Consider the following 22,430-nt stretch of genomic DNA (forward strand, 5'->3'; position numbering starts at 1 on the left):
CATTCCATCTTGGGCTTGCAAATTAAGGCTCCAAGAACAAGTCAAGAAAATGCTCCAAGGAACATCCCACAAAATACATGGCACCAAATCTTCATGATAAGATTATTATTATTTTTTTTTAAAAAAACTTGAATATCTCCATCTCCTTCCACCAACACAAGAATTTAAATTTTCTACTTTTCCGGGTGCTGCCCATCATTGGGATTGCAGAGAATTCAATATAAATCCAAACTCCTAACCACAACTAAGAACTCATCTATGTCTTGATTGCCCATGACATGACCGCTATAACAATTTTTTTTAATAATGACATTGAAATTGGAGCATATAAAACTCGAATTAACCTTCTTTTCTTTGCCCATCATCTTCATGTGGATGTGGTTCTTCTCAAAACTACACGAAATTAAGGGCAACCAAACTTTGTTCATTTCAAAAGTCTGAATCAAAACCCATCCACCAAAAACACCAACCTTTGGGACAGACGACAGGGGTATCGTTTCATGGCAACCCACCCACAATATAAAATGATGAAAATACTCTCTGAATTTTCACCATGAGGCAACAAACAAAACCCATTTTTACAAATTTGGGCCTCAAGGTCGGTGTTAAAATTAGGCGGCAGGCCAAGGCTTTGCTCTTTAATTTCAGAAACAGACAAGTTTCAAGTTTCAAGTTTCAAGTTTCAACCCATACCAATCCATTAGCCAAAGCTAATTTGAACTTTCATCTGCCTAGTCTACCACAAACACCCTCCATCCAATTCGAAAAATTTGAAGACAAGGCCATGTTAGATTTCCATGAAAACAAAGCTCACAACAAAGGATCAATTCCCACAAATTTGTACGAATCAACCGAGTATTAGACTTTGGTCCAACCAACCAAAATATGTAAAACAGTAAAACTGAACAAGTACAGTCATGTGTGCTTTGTGTTCCAACAAGAACATATGGGAAGATGGAGGGCCCACCAACATAACAGAACATGACATAAGAAGCTGAACGAAACGTTCTATAGTATGCATAAGCATAAGTTAACCCAAAATATCCCAACATTTCCGTAGCGACATCAGCACAACTCCAACATTCTTGGAAGTTGGAACAAACTCTTTGCTCATACACCATAACCACCAAACATATGCATAACTCAACTCCCATCCCATGTTTGCTCCTCAACTCAAAACTCCATCATTGTAATTTGTATTCTACTCTGCAAGAGCTCGCAGAGCACGTTTATATTACAACGGTTTTATCTTCTTTTTCGTTTTACTTTTAATACCTCTAAAATACAAAACAAAACCTCTTTTTGGCCATTTTCTTCTGCTGGCTGGTTGACTTTCCAAAAATTCATGTGGTGCTTCTCTGCACGGAAGCAACACCAAATTCTGTTCATTTTCAACACCCCTCCACCTAAAACACCAACCTATCGTTAAATCTCAAAAACACCACCTTACCTTTGGGACAGACAGACCCACGACATATAACTATAAATATAAAACTGTTGACAAGATGTTCTGAATTCACGAGCTATCTGTAGACTATCGATCCAACAAAACACAAAATTTAGATACGGAAATACCAAAATAAAACCCATTTGGCATTTTACCAAACTTGCAAGTGAAGAAGTGCAATTAAGAAAGGAAAAACTTTGAAATGGGCCTGAAGGTACCGACCGGCATAGACTCAAGCCAAGGCCATGATGCTCTTCAGTTCCAGAAACAGAGGAATTTCAACCCAACACCAACCTTTTACAAAATTTGATTTTCTATCTACCACACAGAACAGACACTGCCCCCATCCAACTCCAAAAATTGAGGCAAGCCCATCTTTGATTCCCATAGACATCTTTGTCTCGTCGAACTTGATAGTTTCAATTTTTTTTCTTTTCCTTTCAAGTCAACCGTCAAACAAAAAGATGGCTCGCAAAAGGATCAAAAATTTGTGCTAATCAACCGAGTAGAAACTCTGAGCAACCAAAAGCAAAAGGTAAACATAATTTTATACACGAAATACATTCCAATAATGGTAACAGTGACCTGATAAGCAGGACAACCAACATTAAGATACCCAAAATAACCCTACTAAAAAATTGGTGGGAAAATTCGTGATTTCCACTGGTGAAGTTCTTACTTCAAGTTCAAAACACCATCCTTGGTATCATACCATGAAAAACCATCGGGGATAAAAAAAAGCCAAGATGTATTTTTTTCCATGACCACCACCCACCCAGCATAAAAAAGTTGAAGAATTTTAGAAGTCCACCTTTGCCGTATTCCGATGACCACCATCCTAGTACAACCCAATTTGCAGAAATATTTCTTCAACAAATTTTGAATCAAACCCATCAACAATTTCATCTATGAATCTACCCTGTACATCCACAACCCCCACAAAAAAGTCGAAATAATTTCGCACTGCCCACTGGTCAGTGGCTACCTCCAGCCATATTCGAACTTGCAGCGTTCAAAAACAAGAAAAGGCCATCACAACCAACAACCATCAAGCAATTAAATGAGCCATGCTACTAAAGTTTATAAATTGGTTCGGTCGGTCAATTTAATTCAACACTGGCGTAACCCAAATCAAAACAGAAACAGAAACATAGAAATTGAATGCTACATTATAATTTAAAGTTTCCAACTTTCTTGGAACAACCTTTGCAACATGTCTCTCCCTCTCTGTCTAAAAAAACCATAGAAACCACCTATTAAATCCACAATGGCTCACAAAAATAAACATAACAATGAAAACCCAGCCCAACCAGATTGTCCATGACGACCATGCTCATGACCTTGCCAGAAGAATTGTGCTCTAAACACGTAAGGTGCACGTTAGCCCCTACCACTCTCTCTCTCTCTCTCTCTCTCTCTCTCTCTCTCTCACATCTTACTCTCTAATATAACACTTTGCAAGATAACGCCGACCCGCTTCTCTCTCTTTCTCTCTCTCTCCTCCCTACTCTGTCACCCGCCCTATTCCTCTCTTTCTCTCACTAAAAAAATTTCGCACAAAATTAAAAAAAAGAGAGAATTTACAAGACTCCAATTTACTATTTTCCTTCGCTGCTTAACATAATTACATTACAATTTGTGTAAGCAATTTCATATTCTCTCTTCTTTCTCTCTCTGCGCTCTGAAGCAGTTGGAGAGAAACTTCCTGGATAGATCCCTATTTCCCTGTCCGACTCCTTTTGTGAATTTCGATCCCTTTCATCTAATTCTCAAGCATTCTCTTTGCTCAATTTTTTCCTCTGTATTTCTATCCTCATTCTCTGTGTTTTTCTCGGGAAGAAGATTCTTCACCAGTCGTTATCGTTTCAATTGCTCTGTTTTGGGGAATCCTATTGGGAATTAGGGTTTATTTGTTTTACTGAGAATTGGGTTTTGATGTGCAAGCAAAAGGGTTTTGTGGGCATTATGTTGAAGTAAGATTTCTTCTTTGGTTTATGGGATTCAGAGATTCGTGGGGTTTCTGAATTATTTTTGAAAGAATGATAATCAAGAAGAACCTCAAATCCCAAATGCCGAGTCTGAAAAGGTGCAAACTCGGCGAGTCAGCGGGTGAGGACGAAGATAACTCGGGCAGGAAGAAGAGGAAGACTAATGGGTATTACCCTCTCAATCTACTCGGCGAGGTCGCCGCTGGTATTATACCGGCCAGTCTTCACGGTTTGCTCGGTTCAGTTGGGGCCGAGAAGGGCTTCTCTGCTTCGTGGTGCACCGAAGTCTCGTGCTCCCCCGAGGTGGAGTTGAAATCGAAAAGCAGAGAGTCAGCCAAAGCGAAGACTAATCAGACGGCAGAAGTTTCGCGGCCGCCTCTGGTGAGGACTTCGAGGGGCCGAGTTCAGGTACTTCCTTCTCGGTTTAATGACTCCGTTATTGAGAACTGGAAGAAAGAAAGTAAGACTAGTTTGCGTGATTATAGTATAGATGAGGAGATGGAGTGTAAAAAAGAGAAAGCTAGCTTTAAAGCCCCCAAACAAGGTAGCCAAAATGCCAAAAAGACACGAAATGCTGAGAGAATTGGATATAACAGTAAGAAGTATTCGGGTTTGTGTGAAGAAGAAGATGAAGTAGAGGAAGAGGGGAGTATGCGGTTTAGAAGTTTAGATATTAGGAAGTATTCGAGCTCACGTAGTACACTCACGTCAGTGCATGAGCAATTGGTTGAAGATGACAAGTGTCCAGTTGCAGAAATTGATGAACAAGATGATTTAGTGGGCACAGTGAGGGCTCCAAAGGAGAGGAAAGATGGATTGTATGGACCCGAAGACTTTTATTCGGGTGATACAGTGTGGGCGAAGCCAGGGAGAAAGGAGCCTTTCTGGCCTGCCATTGTTATTGATCCAATTTCGCAAGCGCCTGAGCTAGTTTTGAGGGCTTGCATACCAGATGCAGCATGTGTGATGTTCTTTGGATACTCTGGGAATGAGAATCAAAGGGTATGAATTACTTTTCATATGGAGTTTTTATCTATATTTATGAACTTGCTCTATTTTCATGTTTAGAAGAGTGACCATTTATTAAAAAAATTTGTATTATCTTGAGCAGGATTATGCTTGGGTCGGACGAGGGATGATTTTTCCCTTTATGGATTATGTGGACAGGTGTGGTTGTTGTCTTACAAGAGCTGGAATTGCAATTTAATAATCGCTTTGTCGTTATGTAATATTTTGCTTGATATAGGTTCCAGGCGCAGTCCGAATTGAACAGCTGCGAGCCCTGTGAATTCCAGATGGCAATTGAGGAGGCATTTTTGGTGGAACAAGGGTTTACGGAAAAGTTGATAGCAGATATAAACATGGCGGCAATGTATGATGACTCTCTACTTGGAGGGGTTCAAGAGGCTACAGGTTCAAATCATGATCTGGACTGTCAATTACTGAACCAGGCAAGTTCTCTTAGAGTGCTATTTCCTGTCTTTTATATTGTGTAATTTCTAGGGCGTAATATTGATTGCAGAATTGCTCAAATATCATCGGAAGATTAATTCAAATGAAATTGATATGGCCGGAGATGAATTTGCTGATGGATATTTGGCAATTGCTTTGCTTTGTTATTGAGAACGCCGCAGAACTGTGTTTCTTTAGCCAAAGAATCCAATAAAGATAGACCTTAGTTGCAAACTATATTTTCTTCTCCTTATTTTTCTCAGCAACAAATTGGAAAGAAGAGGTTTTCTCTGTGATAAAAGACACTTTTTAAAGATTCCCATAGTTTATCAAATTTGGTTTCTGTAAGCAGGACGTATATGGGAAGAAGAGAGACATACGACCCTGTGAAGGCTGCGGTGTTTACCTTCCTTTTAAAATGACAAAGAAAATGAAGGTTTCAACTCCTGGGGATCAATTTCTTTGTAAAACGTGTGCTAAGGTTTGTATGACCTACCTTGTGTTTGGTGTTCTTATATTAGTTTTCAGTTTTCAGTTCTTAAGGGAACATTTTTCTGTGTTCTGAATATCGTGCATTGTTTTACATTACTTGCAATCTTATTTCAGTTAACAAAATCAAAGCATTATTGTGGCATATGCAAGAAGATTTGGAATCATTCAGACAGTGGAAGTTGGGTGAGGAATCTTACAAGACATGTTTGAGTTATGAATTTATGATTATAATTCCTATTTGTAGATAACTGCAGTTACTTTTGAAATTATTGTTATGCGTTTCCTTTGTGAGTAGGTTCGCTGTGATGGTTGTAAAGTGTGGGTGCATGCAGAATGTGACAAAATTTCCAGCAACCTTTTTAAGGTCTGTCTATTAGACTAAATATCTAACATTGTTGTTTTCCTCCTTCATAATGAGTGCGAAGAGATTCTAAACTTCCCTTACCACGTTACTTCCTTTTTGAAGAATTTGGGAGGCACTGAGTACTACTGCCCCACTTGCAAAGTGAAATTTAATTTTGAATTATCAGATTCTGAAAAAGGGCAACCAAAAGTAAAGTAAGTCTAATTGAATTTTCATTTTATAAATGCATTGGGTTTATTTTTTCACTAATGAAACTAGAGTTTCTGATGCAGATTGAGTAAAAATAATGGTCAATTGGTGCTGCCTAACAAGGTTACTGTTCTCTGCAATGGCGTGGAAGGCATTTATTTTCCAAGTCTTCACTCGTAAGCATAAGATTGAATTTTTTCCTTTTTGGTTAGAAATTAAATTTGGAATTAGTCTTGGTGGTTGAATTCTTAATACTTTTTTCACTTTAATAAGGAAGTCAATTTGATAATTACTTTGGTTTGACATCTGAAAATATTTTATTCATATATACATTTACTTTTTTATGTTTCAGAGTCGTGTGCAAGTGTGGTTTTTGTGGGGCAGAGAAACAAGCACTTAGTGAATGGGAGCGACACACAGGTTCCAAATCAAGAAATTGGAGGACTAGTGTCAAAGTGAAAGGTTCTTTACTGCCACTGGAACAATGGGTTTGTACTATACTTTCAGATTTCTTTGTTTTTCCCCCGTTCAACTGTATGTCTATGCTCTCTCCATTTGGGAATTTGGGACATAATCTTATGGCAATCTCATTTGACTTTGCAGATGCTGCAGTTAGCAGAGTATCATGAAAATGCTATTGTGTCTTCCAAACCTCCTAAACGGCCTTCTATTAAAGAAAGAAAGCAGAAATTGCTTACTTTTTTGCAAGGTATATTTGTTTTGTAATTTGGGGAATTTAATTTCTCATTGCAATAGCCACATGAGCTGATGCACACCAACCGTATTCTTCCAATTGCTTTGACAGAAAAGTATGAACCTGTTCATGTCAAGTGGACAACAGAACGATGCGCTGTGTGTAGATGGGTTGAAGATTGGGACTACAATAAAATCATCATCTGCAACAGGTATCATCAATAAGGTTCATTTTCGGAGTATTCATTGTCAAATGATGACTCAGGACCAACTGTTGGATGGACCTTAGAGACTTAATAAGTTCTGAAGGCATGAAAATCATTTGAGTGCTTAATGTTTCTTTTCAATCAGATGTCAAATAGCCGTTCATCAAGAATGCTATGGAGCAAGAAATGTTCGGGATTTCACTTCGTGGGTCTGCAAAGCATGTGAAACACCTGCAGTCAAGCGAGAATGTTGCCTCTGTCCTGTTAAAGGCAAGTTTTTAGAGGGCGTGGATTTGTTGAGTCTTGCGGTATCATGTCATGAAGTATCATCTTACTGTCATGATCTTGTATCTTTGATCTGATCTTTTGCTTATGCACTTTTTTCCCCAGGAGGTGCTTTAAAGCCAACTGATATTGAGACATTGTGGGTTCATGTTACATGTGCTTGGTTCAGACCCGAAGTCTCTTTTGCTAGTGATGAAAAGATGGAGCCGGCCCTTGGGATCTTGAGTATTCCGTCAAATTCTTTTGTGAAGGTACTCTTTGTTCTTGTTTTTTTTTGGCTGATTCCAATCCGAACTCATTCATTAGAATGTTTATATGCATCACATCTGATCATATAATCGAATTTTTTGGAAAATCCTTGAAGACTTCTATATTTAATTCTCACAAACATGGTATGTTAACAAATGACACCTAACCCTTCACATCCACAATTAGTTTCATTGATACAATATAACAAAATTTCACATATGTTTAAACCACAAAAAATGGAGAGTGAGTTATGTGATAACTAGTTTGACATAGTGGATCTAGAAATGATCCAGAATGTACCATGTCAATGATTGTGAGTCTAGTTTTTCTTTTCTTTTCATTTTGATCTTATTGACTGCACCCTGAATTATTTAACTGATGCAATCTAAGGGTTACTTGTTCTCATTTGCTTCAGATTTGTGTTATCTGTAAGCAAATTCATGGTTCATGCACACAGTGTTGCAAGTGTTCCACTTATTACCATGCAATGTGTGCATCAAGGGCAGGTTATCGCATGGAGGTGAGTTTATTGCTCTTTGTTTGTTCTCATTATATTCGACTTTATTATTTTGTGGTGGCTTCTGGTTTCTGAAGTCGTAGCATCTTAAGGTGATACGTGAATCAGATTATTTATCTTTCTGGTGATACGTGATGCATTTGTCTGTGCATTCTTAATATGCAGTTGCACTGTTTGGAGAAAAATGGAAAACAGATCACAAAGATGATCTCTTATTGTGCTTATCACAGGTGTGGATTCTTTTCTTTTTTCTTCAATTTAAGTTTCCATTCCTCCCTTTTGTCTCTCATATTGGCTTCTGTTCTATTGCCTCTAATTGTTGTCTTTCTTGGACATATGTAAGTTTTTCCTAACTTTTGTCCTTCACAAGCTTACAGTTTCAATTCTGGTGCAGGGCTCCAAATCCAGATACTGTCTTAATTATACAGACTCCTTTAGGGGTGTTTTCTGCCAAAAGCCTTCTCCAAAATAAGAAGAGGCCTGGTTCAAGGTTAATTTCGTCCAATAGAACAAAGCTTGAAGAGGTTTCGACAGTTGAAACTACCGAGCCTGAGCCATTATCTGCTGCAAGGTGCCGAGTATTCAAAAGATTGAAAAATAACAAGAAGGTAGTCTACTCTGATGCCTAGTAACTTACCCATACACATTATAGTGACCAGTAATTGACAGTAAACAATTAGATGCGACTTTGTAATATGTTCCCGCTGCCACTAAAATGGATGGCAAAATGGATATATCATATAGATCTGTAATTAGCCTGATCTTTTCTCACTATCTTTTTTTTCTCCTGATGGCTAGAGAGTAGAAGAAGATGCTGTTGCGCACCAAGTGATGGGACATTCCCATCATCCCCTGGGAGCACTTCGAAGTTTGAATACATTCAGAGTAACCTTTTTACCTTTTCTGAATTCGATGGGATAGTATAGTCGTTTCTATCACTTTTCATGTGGGATTTAAAATAATATCAAACTGACGTTCTTGTGTTTCTTCAATAGATAGTAGAGGAGCCTCCAACTTTTTCGTCTTTTAGAGAACGGCTGTACCATTTACAGGCAAATATCTTTCTTATTATCCCTTCAATATTCAATGATCTTAGTTGATTTTCTTACTATTTTTAGGTGTATGTATATGAATGCAGAGAACCGAACATGATCGTGTTTGCTTTGGTAGATCTGGGATACATGGATGGGGTCTCTTTGCACGCAGAGACATTCAAGAAGGAGAAATGGTACAGAATTTGAACATTGAGCTACATGTTTTATTAAAATCATATTATGTTGTTAAGTTTATGTTCTTGAGAAGTTATTCCGTAATGTTGAAGCATGTGTCTGGTTCAGGTTCTTGAATACCGTGGTGAACAGGTGAGGCGCAGTGTTGCAGATCTTAGGGAGGCACGTTATAGATCAGAAGGCAAAGACTGCTATGTAAGTTGAATTCTTTTCAAGTGGTCTACATTATTACTTTCATAATTGGTTCTAGGTATCTCTGAAGTAGCGAAACAGAAAAAACAGAACCACTTCTTTTCTCATGGCTCATGTTTACTCTGCAGCTGTTCAAGATCAGTGAAGAAGTGGTGGTGGATGCTACTGATAAAGGAAATATAGCACGCCTGATCAACCATTCAGTAAGTCATTCCGAAGAATGTTAGGGTGCTGCCTTCCTTTTCATAATTTGCTCCTCTACGGTCTGTTTCTGTCATCACTGTCACTCTCATTCCTTACTGATGTGTTGTTTATCTTTAACACAGTGCATGCCCAATTGCTATGCGAGGATCATGAGTGTGGGCGATGAGGAAAGCCGGATTGTACTTATTGCAAAGGCTGACGTAACTTCCGGTGACGAGCTAACGTATGTCTCTCTCTCTCTCTCTGTGGGTTCCTTTCGAGGAAGCTTAAGCTTAATGTGCATACATATTCCCTTGTTGACTCTGGCAGGTACGATTACTTGTTCGATCCTAACGAGCCTGATGAATTCAAAGTCCCTTGTCTATGTAAAGCTCCCAACTGTCGGAAATTCATGAATTAGTAGGATGATGATGATGATGTTGATGATGAATATATACGCAGTCTCACTCACTCACTCACTTGCACAGGCCAATTGTTTCTCCGCAAGGAACGACACTAACCCCATTCCCCTCCCCTACCCTACCCCTCTGCGGGATCTCACAGTGCATATACCAAATTTGTAATTTTGCCAAGAAAAAAAAAAAGCGGAAAAGAAAAGGGAATAGTGTACTTTTATTTTGTTTTTCGGACTCACTTTTAAGCTTAATAAAAGCTATAGCTTTTGCCTGCTTTTAGGTTTTGGGCATTTGTGTATATTTCCGTGTGTACCCTTTTATTATTAGTGATGACAATAGGTCATTCTTTTATTATTAGTGACGTGGCACCCTCTAAACTCGAAAATGAAGATAAATATAATAACTACTCCAGTTTAAGGGGATGTGGACACCTAATTACAATCGAATTAAATAAAAGAAAAAAAAATCACAATACAATGATTTTAGTTTGAAATAATTAAGTTAGTTTAGAGTGTTTGATCATGAGAACGCGGCGTTTTCTTCCAAACCAAGTAGACAGCCATGGGGGATCACCTGAGACAACTCGGTAGCCTGCACTGGAGTACAATTGGCGAGCACCCAAATCATCCTCATAAGCCCGGAGAGCAAGATACTCGAAACCCCATTCAACTGAGAGCATATCACACCCCTTTAGCAGAACACTCCCTACTTTCTTCCTCCTGTCAATCAACTCAAATATTTATTCATCTCTTCATCATGTCAAAATAATCAAACCAAAACCCAGTACAAAACATAAAAATGTAAATAAGACCTGAAACTCTTCAAAACAGCTATCCCAGACACGTAAAGATATTCCTCTGCCTCCGACGGCAGATGCTGAAGCACATCCCGGTCTCTCGACACTGTAACATCCACTACGCCCACAAGGTCTTCTTGTGTGTTGGAATTGTCAAGTGTAGGCTCAGCAACCAAACAGGCATACCTGTGGCATTATGTCTGATCATACTAACATCATCAAAATGCAGCTCCACAAATATGCATGACCTAAATTATGAACCCATTTCCAAATGCATTGCTTTGCTTACCTATTCGGAGGTGAGTTCCTAAGTTTATATACAAGCCCAGAAAGCACTTCAGCCTGTGTTTGCAGCAGCAATCAAATTAAAAACTTCATTACCATATTTATATATGATTGTTTGGAGTTTGAATTAGACAGGAATTTGAACTGAAAAGCAGCAACAACAAAAAGGATGAAAAGCAGAACATATTAGATTATAAACCTGGAAGAATTGGAAGAAGAGATCATTGAAGAGAAACACAGGCTCATGGAATGCTTCAGCTTGAACTTGAGCTGCCCTTCTCACCTCATCTCCATTCCTAAACAAACTCCTCACCTTCCAACCAAACTCACTCACCAAATACTTAAACTCTCCCTTTCCATCAATACCAAATTTCCCACTCCCCACAAACCCAACTTCCTCAGCAGCTGATGAGCTTGATGAACTGGTACTGCAGCAATGCACCACACAACAACTAGCCTTACTTTCTGATCTCTCAAACTGCCCCTCAAAATGAATCATTTTCAATTTAGTCCTCCTTGCTGGTCTAGAAAGAGTAGCAGTAAATCCACATGAAATCTCTGCGCAGAGTTTTCCTGATATGTTGGGGTAGCCCGCTGCTATCAAATGAGCCATATTTGCTTTGCTGTTGATTGCTGCTTTTAATGACTTACATCTTTAAATCTGTTATTCTTTAAAGTCTCTGCCATTCATTCAATTTTACATTTTCTGCTTTTTGTTTAGTTTATAATGGGAGGGACTAAGGGTGACAAAACATTGTTAAAGCAAAAAGATAAGAAGATGTAGGCACGAGTGGTCCTTACTTCCTGCTTGGTTTAGGCCAGAAATAAAGATCCCACTTGGCAGAACTTGGGCCGACCACGTGGACTTGTAAAATAATAGGAACTACCACTTACAGCAGACTTCACTTCACTACCAGTCACATTAACATGTCGGATTTTCCTGTTTTTGATTTGTAGGTTACCAACTTACCATACATACTACTTAGGTTGGGAGTTGGGACTGGACATAAAGTGCTCTCTCTCCGAATTTTTTTACGTTTATTTCTTGCACAGTTTTTAAAGTTCAAAGCTTTTCTGTTTTTCTTTGTGACTGAATTAAATTTCAGCCATTAGACTAACAGAAATTAGAAAACTGATATTGTCATTTTCAACATTGAGTTTACGCATAACAAACATCTTAACGTATCATATATACATAAAAGTTAGATATTAAATGAAAGCTCAATAAGATTGAAATTTACAGACAAAAAGAAAGATTTAAAGTAAGAGCCTTTAAAAAGCCTTTCATCTTCTATCTTCCATGCGTGCAGCTTGTTCATGTTTGCTGCCACTTTCACTAGGGCTTGGACTTGCATGGTTAGACCCATTGGTCACACTTACTTCCCCCATTATTATTCCCATCTCTCCTTTCTTCAATTATCTCTGCCCTCTCCGTTAACCCGAAACGACCAAACTTGAACAAGATCTTTTTTTTTTTTTTTTTTTTTCTGAGATGGTTTTTCTTAGCAACTTCAACCCACTGAGTTCTCAACACACACATTATGCTGTGGTTTTTCCCGTTCTTCTTTTTCATGTCCCACCGCCTCAAGTTTACATCTCCTTGTACAAGACCAGGGTCTGTCATTGAACATTCATTGTCTCCTCTTTCTCAAGCCTACCTCTCTCATCGTCTTCCAAGAAATCAGTTGACGAGACGTGATTTGGTTCAGAGGCATTGACATCCTGTTACCACTCGTTTCTAGATCAGTTTTGGTCAGTTCCTTCTCTATCACCAAAGCCACTTTAGTCCCACCCAAACTGTCAATTTTTCTCTTGAATGCTTCAGGCAAGTCATGATGAGCTGATGAGGAAAGACTACTTGGTTCTTTTCTTTCCTCTTCGGAGTGATCTTGTTGACCAAGCCGTTGCCTTTATTGATATTTTTCTTCTTCAACCTCATCATCATCTTCTGCTTCTTGCATTCCGCAGGCGCCCAAACAGTACCACCATCAGCATCTATGCTCTGAAATTTTATTTTCAAAGAAATAGTCTTTCTCACAGAAGCAATAGCAGAGTGCGTAAGCTTTGGTCCATCAGATGACCGTTGTTTTTAGGCTCTGTTAGTGCAGGCTTCTTCGGAAGAATATATCATTTGTATTAACTCGTCTGACATCCAGGCCCAGGCCCCGTTTCTGTACAAAACATTCTGGCAGTTGGGTTTGCTGAGTGTCCAAAGACACCTCATCCATGCAAGTTTCTTAATCAAATTGGGAATATAAGATTAAACTTTTTTTTTTTAAAGTAAACAACGTTACCCCCGTATATTAGATTAATTTTTTAAAAAAATCCATCTCATCTAAAATTGATTATTTCCAATGGGTTAGTCAATAGAATTAATCTTTTTTTCTTCTTTTAAGGGTAAATTTTTATGTTTTTCTCTAATTCTCCTCTGACAATCTGCATTTATAAAATAGAGCAGAAGTGATTTAAGGTCAGGAAGCATTCATCATAGAGCGATCCTTAACCTGAAATAATCAATTTTTGCCTAGTCTTTCAACAATTTTGAAAAGAATTTAATTGAAAGAAAAATCTATCATCCATCCAAACGGACAGGGTAAATCTGTGCGAGAAACTATTTTAATGCTAAACAAAAAAACCAAAAAACCAAAAAATAAAAAATCCTAACCCACAAAGCATGTGTATATATTTAATGAGATAACAGAAGAAAAATAAAACAAGAATTAAATCATAGATAATATGTGGATTGAGAAAACGACTGGTTTTATCCTACTGTTAGAAACAGAGAGAAACTAGCAAATAAAACAAAACTCAAGACTAGCTCTTTTTTCTCTCTTTTTTTTTGGGTACATTGGGAATTAGTTACTGATCCCAGTCCCAGTTTCTTATCTGCATGCAGCAATCTCATAACGAAACACTTAAAAAGCATATTGATGTGAATTAATTATTGCTAAGAACCACAAACTTGACAAGTATGGTATGCGTATGGGTGGAAGAAGAGAGGATAAGCAAGTAGGGAAGCAGAGAAAAAGCATACCATGCCAGAATTTCAGGTAGCAAATTAGTGGTTTTGAAGAAAATGGTGATAATGCAGGACAATCAAAAACAAGAAACAACAAACAGTAAAGGAAGTTAACGCAACAAAGAAAGCTAAGGCAAGGGCTGGAAGAAAAACAAACATTATGGACCAAGCTCGAGGGGCAGAAAAAACCATATTTTGATTTTATTTCCTTGCTGAAACGAGAAGCCACAGAAAATAGCATGAGCATGATGAACTTAAACGCAATAAAAGTAAGAAACAAAAAAAGGAAACATGGTTATAGATAGAAATTGTCTCAATGTGTACTTTCAGGAGAATGATGTATCCGACTTAAAATTACCGAATCAGACTCATTAGACCCAGACATCAAAGCCTCACAAGCCTTGGCCTTTGGGGATCCCTCTGGTATTACTAAAGGACCAGTTATTGCATCAGCCGCACCTTCCTTGGGGTAATTAATAGAGTTATCATCTTCAGTCTTGCTAATAACATTCAAGTCGTTACCAGCAGCAGGTAAAATGGAGGTAGCAAGAGCCGAGTTATCAATCGATGAGAAACCATTTGCATCCCCAACCTCTAATTTCACCGGCTCAGAGGAGTAATCCATTTCCACCCCATTTAAAAGTGTTTGAGGCTCTCCTGCATTGCTTCCACTATAATCTTCAACTCGCATTTCCAACTTAGGAGAAACCAGGCAGATATCGTTCTGCACCTCGGGACTGGGTGTTGACACCAGCACCTCCGGTTTTTCCTCAGCACTATCAGTTGAAGCAGTGACAACATTCTTCTCATCTAAACTTGACAGTGGAGCATCTGTCATTTCTGCATCATGAGTAGGGACTAACTCCTCTACTTTCTCCACATCACAAGGGACTTTTGCTTCCAAATTCTCCTGATTAGATCCTAATATAATCTCCAGTGTTCCACCAGCGATAAATGGCAAGCCTCTTATTTCCATCCTCTGCTTCTTGTAAAAATTCATAGCCTTCTGCGAGTCAGAAAACAATATGTCAACCAACTAGGATGCAGAACTACCAACTAGAATGAAGTTCAGGGTAGTATTTGATGGCCAATTCATATTGAAGCACTAAAAGAAGACAAAGTACGTGTCAAAGTAAAACCAAAAATTAGAAACAGTAGTAAACATTTGGTAATCCATAGAGTAATTTAAAAGAGAACTAAACAACCAACCAATAACCAAGATACATTAGAAAAACAGCTCTCAACTTGGTTTGAAAACATACCAGGAAATATAACAAGTGAAACAATACATACAAAAAGGGGTATGATAATAATTCCAACCAAATAATAAAGCACGAGAATTATTGAAATATTTTCTCTTGCCCATGCATAAATTCAATATCCTGATTTTCCAAGCAACAGAGAGAGGCGAGATTCCAGTTTGTTTTTTTCAAAGAAAAAATCAAAATCAGTATTTTCATACCACTACTTACAGCCTCAGGTAATTACAAACAATACAAATGAACGGATAATTTAACAGTATATGAACAAGATATCAATATAGAAAGAAGTGTTTAACATTATCATTCATCATAAAGTATACCTGAAAGACAGAATCCTTCAAAGGAGGAAAAAGTGAGGAAGTCGAAAAGGTTTTGGATGGTCCCAATCCAGCCCTTGCACCCTGTATAACATTAGGAGAGAAGATGCAAAGATACAATAGCATTCAGTAAGACTAGATTCTATAAGGAAAAACAAACAGAACAAATTTTTGCAAAGAATCTGCACCTTCAAAATTGTAAACGTTGTAGCATCTTCATCAACAGTGGAACTCCCGTCAGTATCCAGTATGCTCATACACTGGCTATACAGCTCAGGATGAGCAAGGTCTGCTGAAATGTCAAGCTTGGACAGATAATAATGACTTAAACAAGGGACATCATCGCTTGGCGATTTAGAGCGAACAGGTGACTTCTCATGACCAAGTGTAGACATAGACTCCTTTGGAGGAGAAGTTACAATGGACCTTGTTTCAACAGTTTTAGCAACAACTCCATGATCCAGGTTATCTTCGTGATGAGATATCTGACCTGCCTGCCCAGCCACAGCATCATCCACAAGGGCCTGCACGGGATAATCATCCTTCTGAGCCGGGGAGGGCAAGTCCCTTTTCACATCATTGTTATGTACTTTCCATGTATCAGAACTGGATTCCCATCCACGAGCATTCATTGGATGCCTGTTCTGATCCCATTCGGCACCCCCATACATGTGAGTCTCATCCCTAAAGGCACCATTACTCCCATCCCATAGATGCAAGTGAGAAGGACCTGAACCATCCATCATATTCTGCCACCCAAGTGGCCGCAAATGACTGGAAAATCTATCAGCATCAGAAATATGATAAGGAATCCCAGAGTGGTTAATTTCCATTGAAGGTCTAACACCAAAAATTGGTGGAGCTGGAAACTGAGGTAGCATCCCTTGAAAACCACCATGAGGTGCTCCATGTTGAAAATGCATGAAGCCATTTGGAAGTGGTGCCGTCCAGTTTGGGACACCCCTCCATGCATTACCATGCCCTCGAACCAAATTGGGATCACTACTCCTTCTATAACGTGCATTGGAATTAACTCTACCATCTTCTTCCAATGAACCAACAAAAGAAGGGCTGTCAACTCCGGCCCTGAAATTGGGATGAGGAAACAAAGATAAATTATTCTGACTACCCCTATTGTGAGCTGATGAATCAGCTGGCGATGAGTCATCCACCAAAGGCTTCTCTGATGGCAAGTCCCGACTAAGTCTATCCTCGGTATTAGAGAAATCTCTATTATCAATGGAAGCACTGCTTCTCCGACCTGTTTCTTCAATGTCAAGACTCCGTCTGACACCAGTTCTGTTCGTGTACCTACGGTCAATATTTGATGATGAAGGAGATCTTTCCATCAAGGCCAGAGGTGAAGCCTTAGAACTTGCACACTTTTCATTTGACAGCTCCCCTAAATGGCCATCATCCATTTTAATGGGTTTTTCCATGGATCTGTACTTGGAACCTCTTTCTGAAACTCCAGAGAGACCAGATCCATCTCTGGGAGGAATTGCTTTGGTCCTCTGCTCTGCCGCAGGATCCCTATACTTCAAATCATCTGGATTCAGATACCTTTTAACAGAAGAAAATTTATGGTAAATTACTATATAACACAAAAATGCCTCCAAAAATAACATGGTTAAAACACAACCACAAATTCCCTTTACAGCATTGAAAATATTTACACATGGATTCTTTCATACTTTTATGAGGTATAATAGACAAAATTATTCGTCTTCACAACTGCTCTGCATGGATATCATAAATTCTAAATGTAAACCAAATTAAAGCTTACAATATTAAAACAAGTCACATCTTTTCACCGATAGAAACATGCAAAAAATATATATATATATTAACAGAAGATGAACAAATATGCAAATGCATGATAACCATATGAATCCGAGATATGCCAACTCTAATAACATTTTCCCAATTACGTAAGGAATGTGTGTGTGTGTGTGTGAGAGAAAGAGAGAGAGAGAGAGAGAGAGAGAGAGAGAGAGAGAGAGAGAGGGAGAGAACTACCTGTACTCATCCATGCCAACATGGGAATTAGAACTGGGGGAGGTCCTCCGCTTATTGCTGCTCAATACAGTGTCTGCATAAGCTTGCCTCGACTGAGATCTTCCCTTATTAACATCTGACTCAACTCTATCACCACTTGATGACTTCTTTTCCAAGTCAGAGTACCGAGCTTTGATGCCTCTAGACTTAGTATCACTACAATCATCACGATCATCCGGGGATCTTTTCTTTCCCCTGCTACTATCTCTGTATCTCGTGCTGCGATCATCAAGATGTGACCCATCGTAGTCCCGGTCATAATCACGGTCGCGATCTCGATCACCATCTCTGTCACGTTCACGACCACGATCACGATCACGGTCATGATTGCGATCTCGCTCGCGGTCCCCATCCCGCTCACGATCCCAATCCCAATCACGATCGTAATCACGGTCACGGTCACGACCATGATCCCACCCATGTTCACGTTCACGATCATGGTAGCGGTCACGATCGCGGGCATGATATGAGTCACGGTCCCTATTGCGATCGCGATCACGATCATGCTCTCCTTTGCGCTCACCATCCTGAAGCTTGGATCTCTTCAGTTGCGTTTCTGTCGTATCTTTTTCTTCCCTTAAATGCTTATCATCAGACTTGCTGCTAGGTTGATCTTTTGTAGGGCGTTCATCTCTTTGCTTGTCATCTCGGTGCTTATTGTCCCTATCCATATCTTCCCGATATTTTTCTCTGTATCTCTCATCCTTCCGCTTCTCATCTTTCTGCCTGCCATCCCTGCCAAAATCATCCCTAGAAGATAATCGACCATCATTGATGTCTTCAACATCATCTAGATGCTTATCCCCATCACCAAATTCATCTCTCCTTTTCCTCATCCGTCTCTCCATATGGTTCTCTGACTCGGGACTTTCCAACTCATTTCGTGCATTTAATTCTGCAACACCACAAAGATTAAGACATAAAATTGTGTTCCAAAATAAAGTTGAATTCACAAAATCTAATTCTAATAACAGATTCATGTACAGATTGTCAACCCATAAATATTAAAATGTAGGATAATGTGGAAAAAGGTATAACATGGAACCCTCTCTTCCTAAACAATATGATCTGACCTCTTTACCTCTTCATTTAACAGCAGTAATTTTAACCAGAAATTAACACCACTAATTGGTGGCTTCATGAAAATAGTTCCATTTCCAAACAAATACTAAATGTTCACTAAAAATGAATCAGTTAAGGGCAAAAATTAATGTTAACATGACTGACTGGATAAACCCTTGCACACATATAACAGTCTCTCAACTTCATTAAGTTCCTAAACCCATTCAAGTCATCAAAATTAGGGTTTATCGCCCGAAATTTTGAAAGGAAAAAGGGGTTATAAATCAATGAATAGACAGGCAATGCAGTGAAGAGTTGGAATCCACGTCTTCAGAGTAAAAGAGGAAAACCTAGTCACAACATCTCAAAACAAATAACACAAAAGAGGGGGAAAAGAGAAGTTAAGAAACTAAATTGATACACCTTGTTAAGGAAAGATATTGAAATTACAGATAAAGGAAATATGATACCTCAGATAGACAAGTAATACAACTATAACTCATAAACATCTGAATTAAAGAAACAGAAACCAGACTCAAATCAATTTTTTCCATCTTCATGAGAGCAGGGCAACCATTTAAATAATCAACAAGAAACCAATAGTATGTTTCCTTAATTTTCACTCCAAAGTCATTGGAAATTAAGGAAAACAGCTAAACCTCCAAATCGCTCAAGAGTATGTTTCAATCCCACCTCAACTCCAAGAATGTTGAAAAGTAATAGCAGATAGGTTAGTTTTACAGACTCAATTCGGACGCCCACTGCACTATCCCATGCAACCATCCATATCTTAGAAATGAGAGTTAACGAATCAAATACATTTATTTTCCGAATCTAGAGTTGAAACAGCAACGTCAAGTAGACCAATGAGTATTTGCCAAGTCATATGTTAGATAACCAAACTCAACCTCAAGCAACGTGGGTCAATCCAACATGGCACCTCATTGTTAGTTTCTGAAGAAATAAATATTAATTGAATTGTCTCCACTGTACATTTGGCAAGTACAAAAATAAATCTGAGCACAACGGTCAAGGACAAATTTCCACAGAAAGCCTATTGTATTTAAGTGACTAATAACTTAAAATGACCAGGAATGTGATTGTCAATATAAAAGACCAAACTAGGTCCCACAACAAAGCTGAATTGCAGCATCCACTAGATATGAAATATTACGAGCAGCCCTAGTAGCAAGCACTTTCAGATCATCCACTCAAATGTCAATAAACGCCTTTATACAGAAATTTTCACACATTAAGGATTGTGATAGGTTTTAAAGGTGCATGTGTGATTGTGTTTAAGGAGAACATATTCAGAATTAAACTTTCCGCTTCTAGTCACTCATATTTATGATCTACAATGTATCAAAAATCTAATCTTAACAGGATCTTCCCCTTCAAAAATCTGACTTCAATCAAACTGATCTTTTTTTGGTTCAAATTGTGCTCGAAACTCTTTCTAATCCAATATGGCACACTCCAAATTTTTATTCCTCTCATCTAATCCTTAACCCTGTTGAAGAATTCAACATCCAATGAATTTTTTTTGCAATCTCCTAAATGATGTTCTTAATTTTCTTTGCTTTTTGAAAGGAATTCCTTATCCTATCTTATATCAAATTTAAGTTCCAAACAAATAGGAACTATAGCCAAAACCCCCAAACCTAAGACACCTTATCACTTGAACGAACCTACCCCCAAGCTATCACATTTCGCACATTCCACATTACATGAGTTTGAAATTTTTTTTTTTTTTTAAGTAGTATATCAAACGGTCCTTGATAGTGAATTCTGAAATCTGAATTGGACGATATGAAGGTTACTCAGATACATAGTATCCCATTACTAAACTATACCATGGTTAGTATTTCAATGCAATTATAGTTCAAATAAAGCATTACAATCAAATAAAGATGGATTAAAACATAATGGTGTATTTATACTATCATCCATCGCAAAATTACAAAAAACTACGATGAACTAAACTGAATGCAAAGTCAGCATCTTAGAAACTAGCAACATTCTCTTATGCATAAACGTGAGAGGGGAGGGGAACAAAACCGTACGCATATATCCATATACAGTTAACTACTCATGATAAGTAACATATTGCTAGCAAAAATTCTATAAAGTCGTACAAAATACACAATAACTAACAAACCCATTCAGTTACCTTACCAGTTTTTTCATTGACCTGCTTTGCGGGAACTCGTTGTTCATCGCCACTGACCAATCTCTCAGTTCTCCCCTCTTTACCTTTCTTTTCCTTCTCCCTCTCCCTCTCCCTCTCCTTCTCTGCTCCACCACCTTCCTTACCCTCCTTTCGAATCGAGTCCTTATCCCTATCCCTATCTCTATCCCTATGCTTCCCTTCACCCTTTCCACTACTACTAGTACTCTTCTTCACCTCACCGCCCTCTGCGTACAATTCCACACTCTCATCTCTTTTCTTACTCTTGGACTCCCCCGATGCCTTCGATGACTTCTTCGACCCCTCACCACTTCCTCTGTGATCATCCTCGCCGCCATTCCATCTATCACTCCCTCCGTAATCAACCCTCTCCTTGCGCCGCTTAGACGATACTAAATCCTCAGAATACTCCCCATTACCGGAGCCACCATACGAGTCTTTCCCATCCTTCAAATCAAGCTTCCGCTTTTCAGTGGAGCCTGAATCCTTTGAAACCCTAACAACACCACTCTCTTCCTTGCTCTTCCGATCCTTTAAGCTCGAATCTTTCTCCGAATCCGAGTACTCCCTGGCATCCCTTGAGCTATGCTTACTTGATTTGTGCCTTGAACTCCTCGGCATCACTGCGAAACACTCAAAACCCTAACCTTGAATCCTCGAAAGGTACCAAAATCTCAAAAATTCAAAATTTTAAAATAAAACCCTGATATCTCTCCTAACAAAAAATTGAACTCTGAAACTGAATAAGGAAACCCAGATTCAAATTGCTGAGATAGACTCGGTGCTCAGATTGGAGACTGAAACCCTAATTGTAAGGAAACGGAATACTCCAATGACCAAAATTGAAAACCCTAATTGTAAATAAAGTATACAATTTTCGAGGGTTGAACCAGCCGTAGAAAAATCTAACTGAAAGGGTAGAGTAGCCGGCGGCCGGAACCGGAGATTACGGATCGCCGGGGAGTAGACGGTGAATGGGTGTGAGATTGGGATCGAAGATGGTGAAGATTACGTCTGAGAGAAAGAGAGACTTTTGGCGTCGGTTGGGGATAAATGTGGAAAATCATGTGATGTTAGAGAGAGAGAGAGAGAGAGAGAGAGAGAGAGAGAGAGACTGAAAGCGAGCAAAGACGCGAAGGCTTTCTGTTTTTTTTGTTTATCGGATTCGGAGAGTTAATGAGACTCAGAGACGACTTGGTGGACAGATTGTGTTATATCTGACAGGATTGCCCTTAGGATTTCTAGTTTATTTCGATTCCCTTTAGGATTCGGCCGATTCTAATTTTTTTCTAATCCAACTTAAAAATAATAAATAGATGAATAAGTACTTATCTTTTCCTTCCAAGTAGAAAATGTATTGATAACAACTAAAAATAATAATATAATTAAAAATGATTAGTTGAGTGCAGACAAACATGAATTTAGTTAAATTGGTTAGAAAGAATGTGTTTTTCACTCATCCGAGTTCGAAAAATAAATTATCGCTTGTATAAAAAAAGAAGATAATTAATTGAATTTTTTATCTTCAAAATAAGTCCCCT

At 38.6% G+C, this 22,430-nt stretch overlaps 3 protein-coding genes across 4 annotated transcripts; 1 reads left to right on the top strand and 2 right to left on the bottom strand.

Annotated features, from left to right (window-relative positions):
- LOC18785347 (histone-lysine N-methyltransferase ATX5) lies at window positions 2,603–10,200 on the top strand. Its single transcript, XM_020557672.1, has 23 exons — window positions 2,603–4,437; window positions 4,547–4,602; window positions 4,682–4,886; window positions 5,240–5,368; window positions 5,494–5,562; window positions 5,675–5,743; window positions 5,846–5,937; window positions 6,016–6,108; window positions 6,285–6,420; window positions 6,536–6,641; window positions 6,738–6,837; window positions 6,977–7,101; window positions 7,222–7,367; window positions 7,781–7,885; window positions 8,048–8,112; window positions 8,277–8,490; window positions 8,681–8,767; window positions 8,878–8,934; window positions 9,021–9,110; window positions 9,220–9,306; window positions 9,432–9,506; window positions 9,630–9,730; window positions 9,817–10,200. Exons 1-23 carry the CDS (start codon window positions 3,487–3,489, stop codon window positions 9,905–9,907), a joined length of 3,249 nt encoding a protein of 1,082 aa, XP_020413261.1. The 5' UTR covers window positions 2,603–3,486; the 3' UTR covers window positions 9,908–10,200.
- LOC18787135 lies at window positions 10,276–11,703 on the bottom strand. Its single transcript, XM_007218712.2, has 4 exons — window positions 11,183–11,703; window positions 10,988–11,040; window positions 10,714–10,884; window positions 10,276–10,621 (listed from the first exon to the last, which is right to left on the bottom strand). Exons 1-4 carry the CDS (start codon window positions 11,594–11,596, stop codon window positions 10,399–10,401), a joined length of 861 nt encoding a protein of 286 aa, XP_007218774.1. The 5' UTR covers window positions 11,597–11,703; the 3' UTR covers window positions 10,276–10,398.
- LOC18785335 (zinc finger CCCH domain-containing protein 13) lies at window positions 14,180–22,161 on the bottom strand. Of its 2 annotated transcripts, none has more exons than XM_020556965.1 (5): window positions 20,877–22,161; window positions 17,601–18,534; window positions 15,770–17,114; window positions 15,585–15,665; window positions 14,180–15,008 (listed from the first exon to the last, which is right to left on the bottom strand). In XM_020556965.1, the coding sequence occupies exons 1-5, from the start codon at window positions 21,508–21,510 to the stop codon at window positions 14,316–14,318; spliced, it is 3,687 nt and encodes a 1,228-aa protein (XP_020412554.1). In that variant the 5' UTR covers window positions 21,511–22,161; the 3' UTR covers window positions 14,180–14,315. The 2 variants fall into 2 exon arrangements, with proteins under 2 accessions (XP_020412554.1, XP_007220299.1); XM_007220237.2 differs by having other exon boundaries at window positions 15,770–17,144; window positions 20,877–22,160.

The sequence above is a fragment of the Prunus persica genome, chromosome G2, assembly GCF_000346465.2.
Source record: "Prunus persica cultivar Lovell chromosome G2, Prunus_persica_NCBIv2, whole genome shotgun sequence".
Lineage (NCBI taxonomy): Eukaryota > Viridiplantae > Streptophyta > Magnoliopsida > Rosales > Rosaceae > Prunus > Prunus persica.

Coding starts and splice junctions, on each gene's coding strand:
- LOC18787135 (XM_007218712.2), bottom strand. CDS start 11,596: ATGGCTCATTTGATAGCAGCGGGCTACCCCAACATATCAGGAAAACTC. Junction 11,041..11,182: donor TCTTCTTCCAATTCTTCCAG/GTTTATAATCTA, acceptor CTGCAAACACAG/GCTGAAGTGCTTTCTGGGCT. Junction 10,885..10,987: donor AGGAACTCACCTCCGAATAG/GTAAGCAAAGCA, acceptor ATAATGCCACAG/GTATGCCTGTTTGGTTGCTG.
- LOC18785335 (XM_007220237.2), bottom strand. CDS start 21,510: ATGCCGAGGAGTTCAAGGCACAAATCAAGTAAGCATAGCTCAAGGGAT. Junction 17,145..17,600: donor GTTGGCATGGATGAGTACAG/GTAGTTCTCTCC, acceptor TTCTGTTAAAAG/GTATCTGAATCCAGATGATT. Junction 15,009..15,584: donor TGAAGGATTCTGTCTTTCAG/GTATACTTTATG, acceptor TCTGACTCGCAG/AAGGCTATGAATTTTTACAA.
- LOC18785347 (XM_020557672.1), top strand. CDS start 3,487: ATGATAATCAAGAAGAACCTCAAATCCCAAATGCCGAGTCTGAAAAGG. Junction 5,369..5,493: donor TTTGTAAAACGTGTGCTAAG/GTTTGTATGACC, acceptor ATCTTATTTCAG/TTAACAAAATCAAAGCATTA. Junction 6,109..6,284: donor TATTTTCCAAGTCTTCACTC/GTAAGCATAAGA, acceptor TTTATGTTTCAG/AGTCGTGTGCAAGTGTGGTT.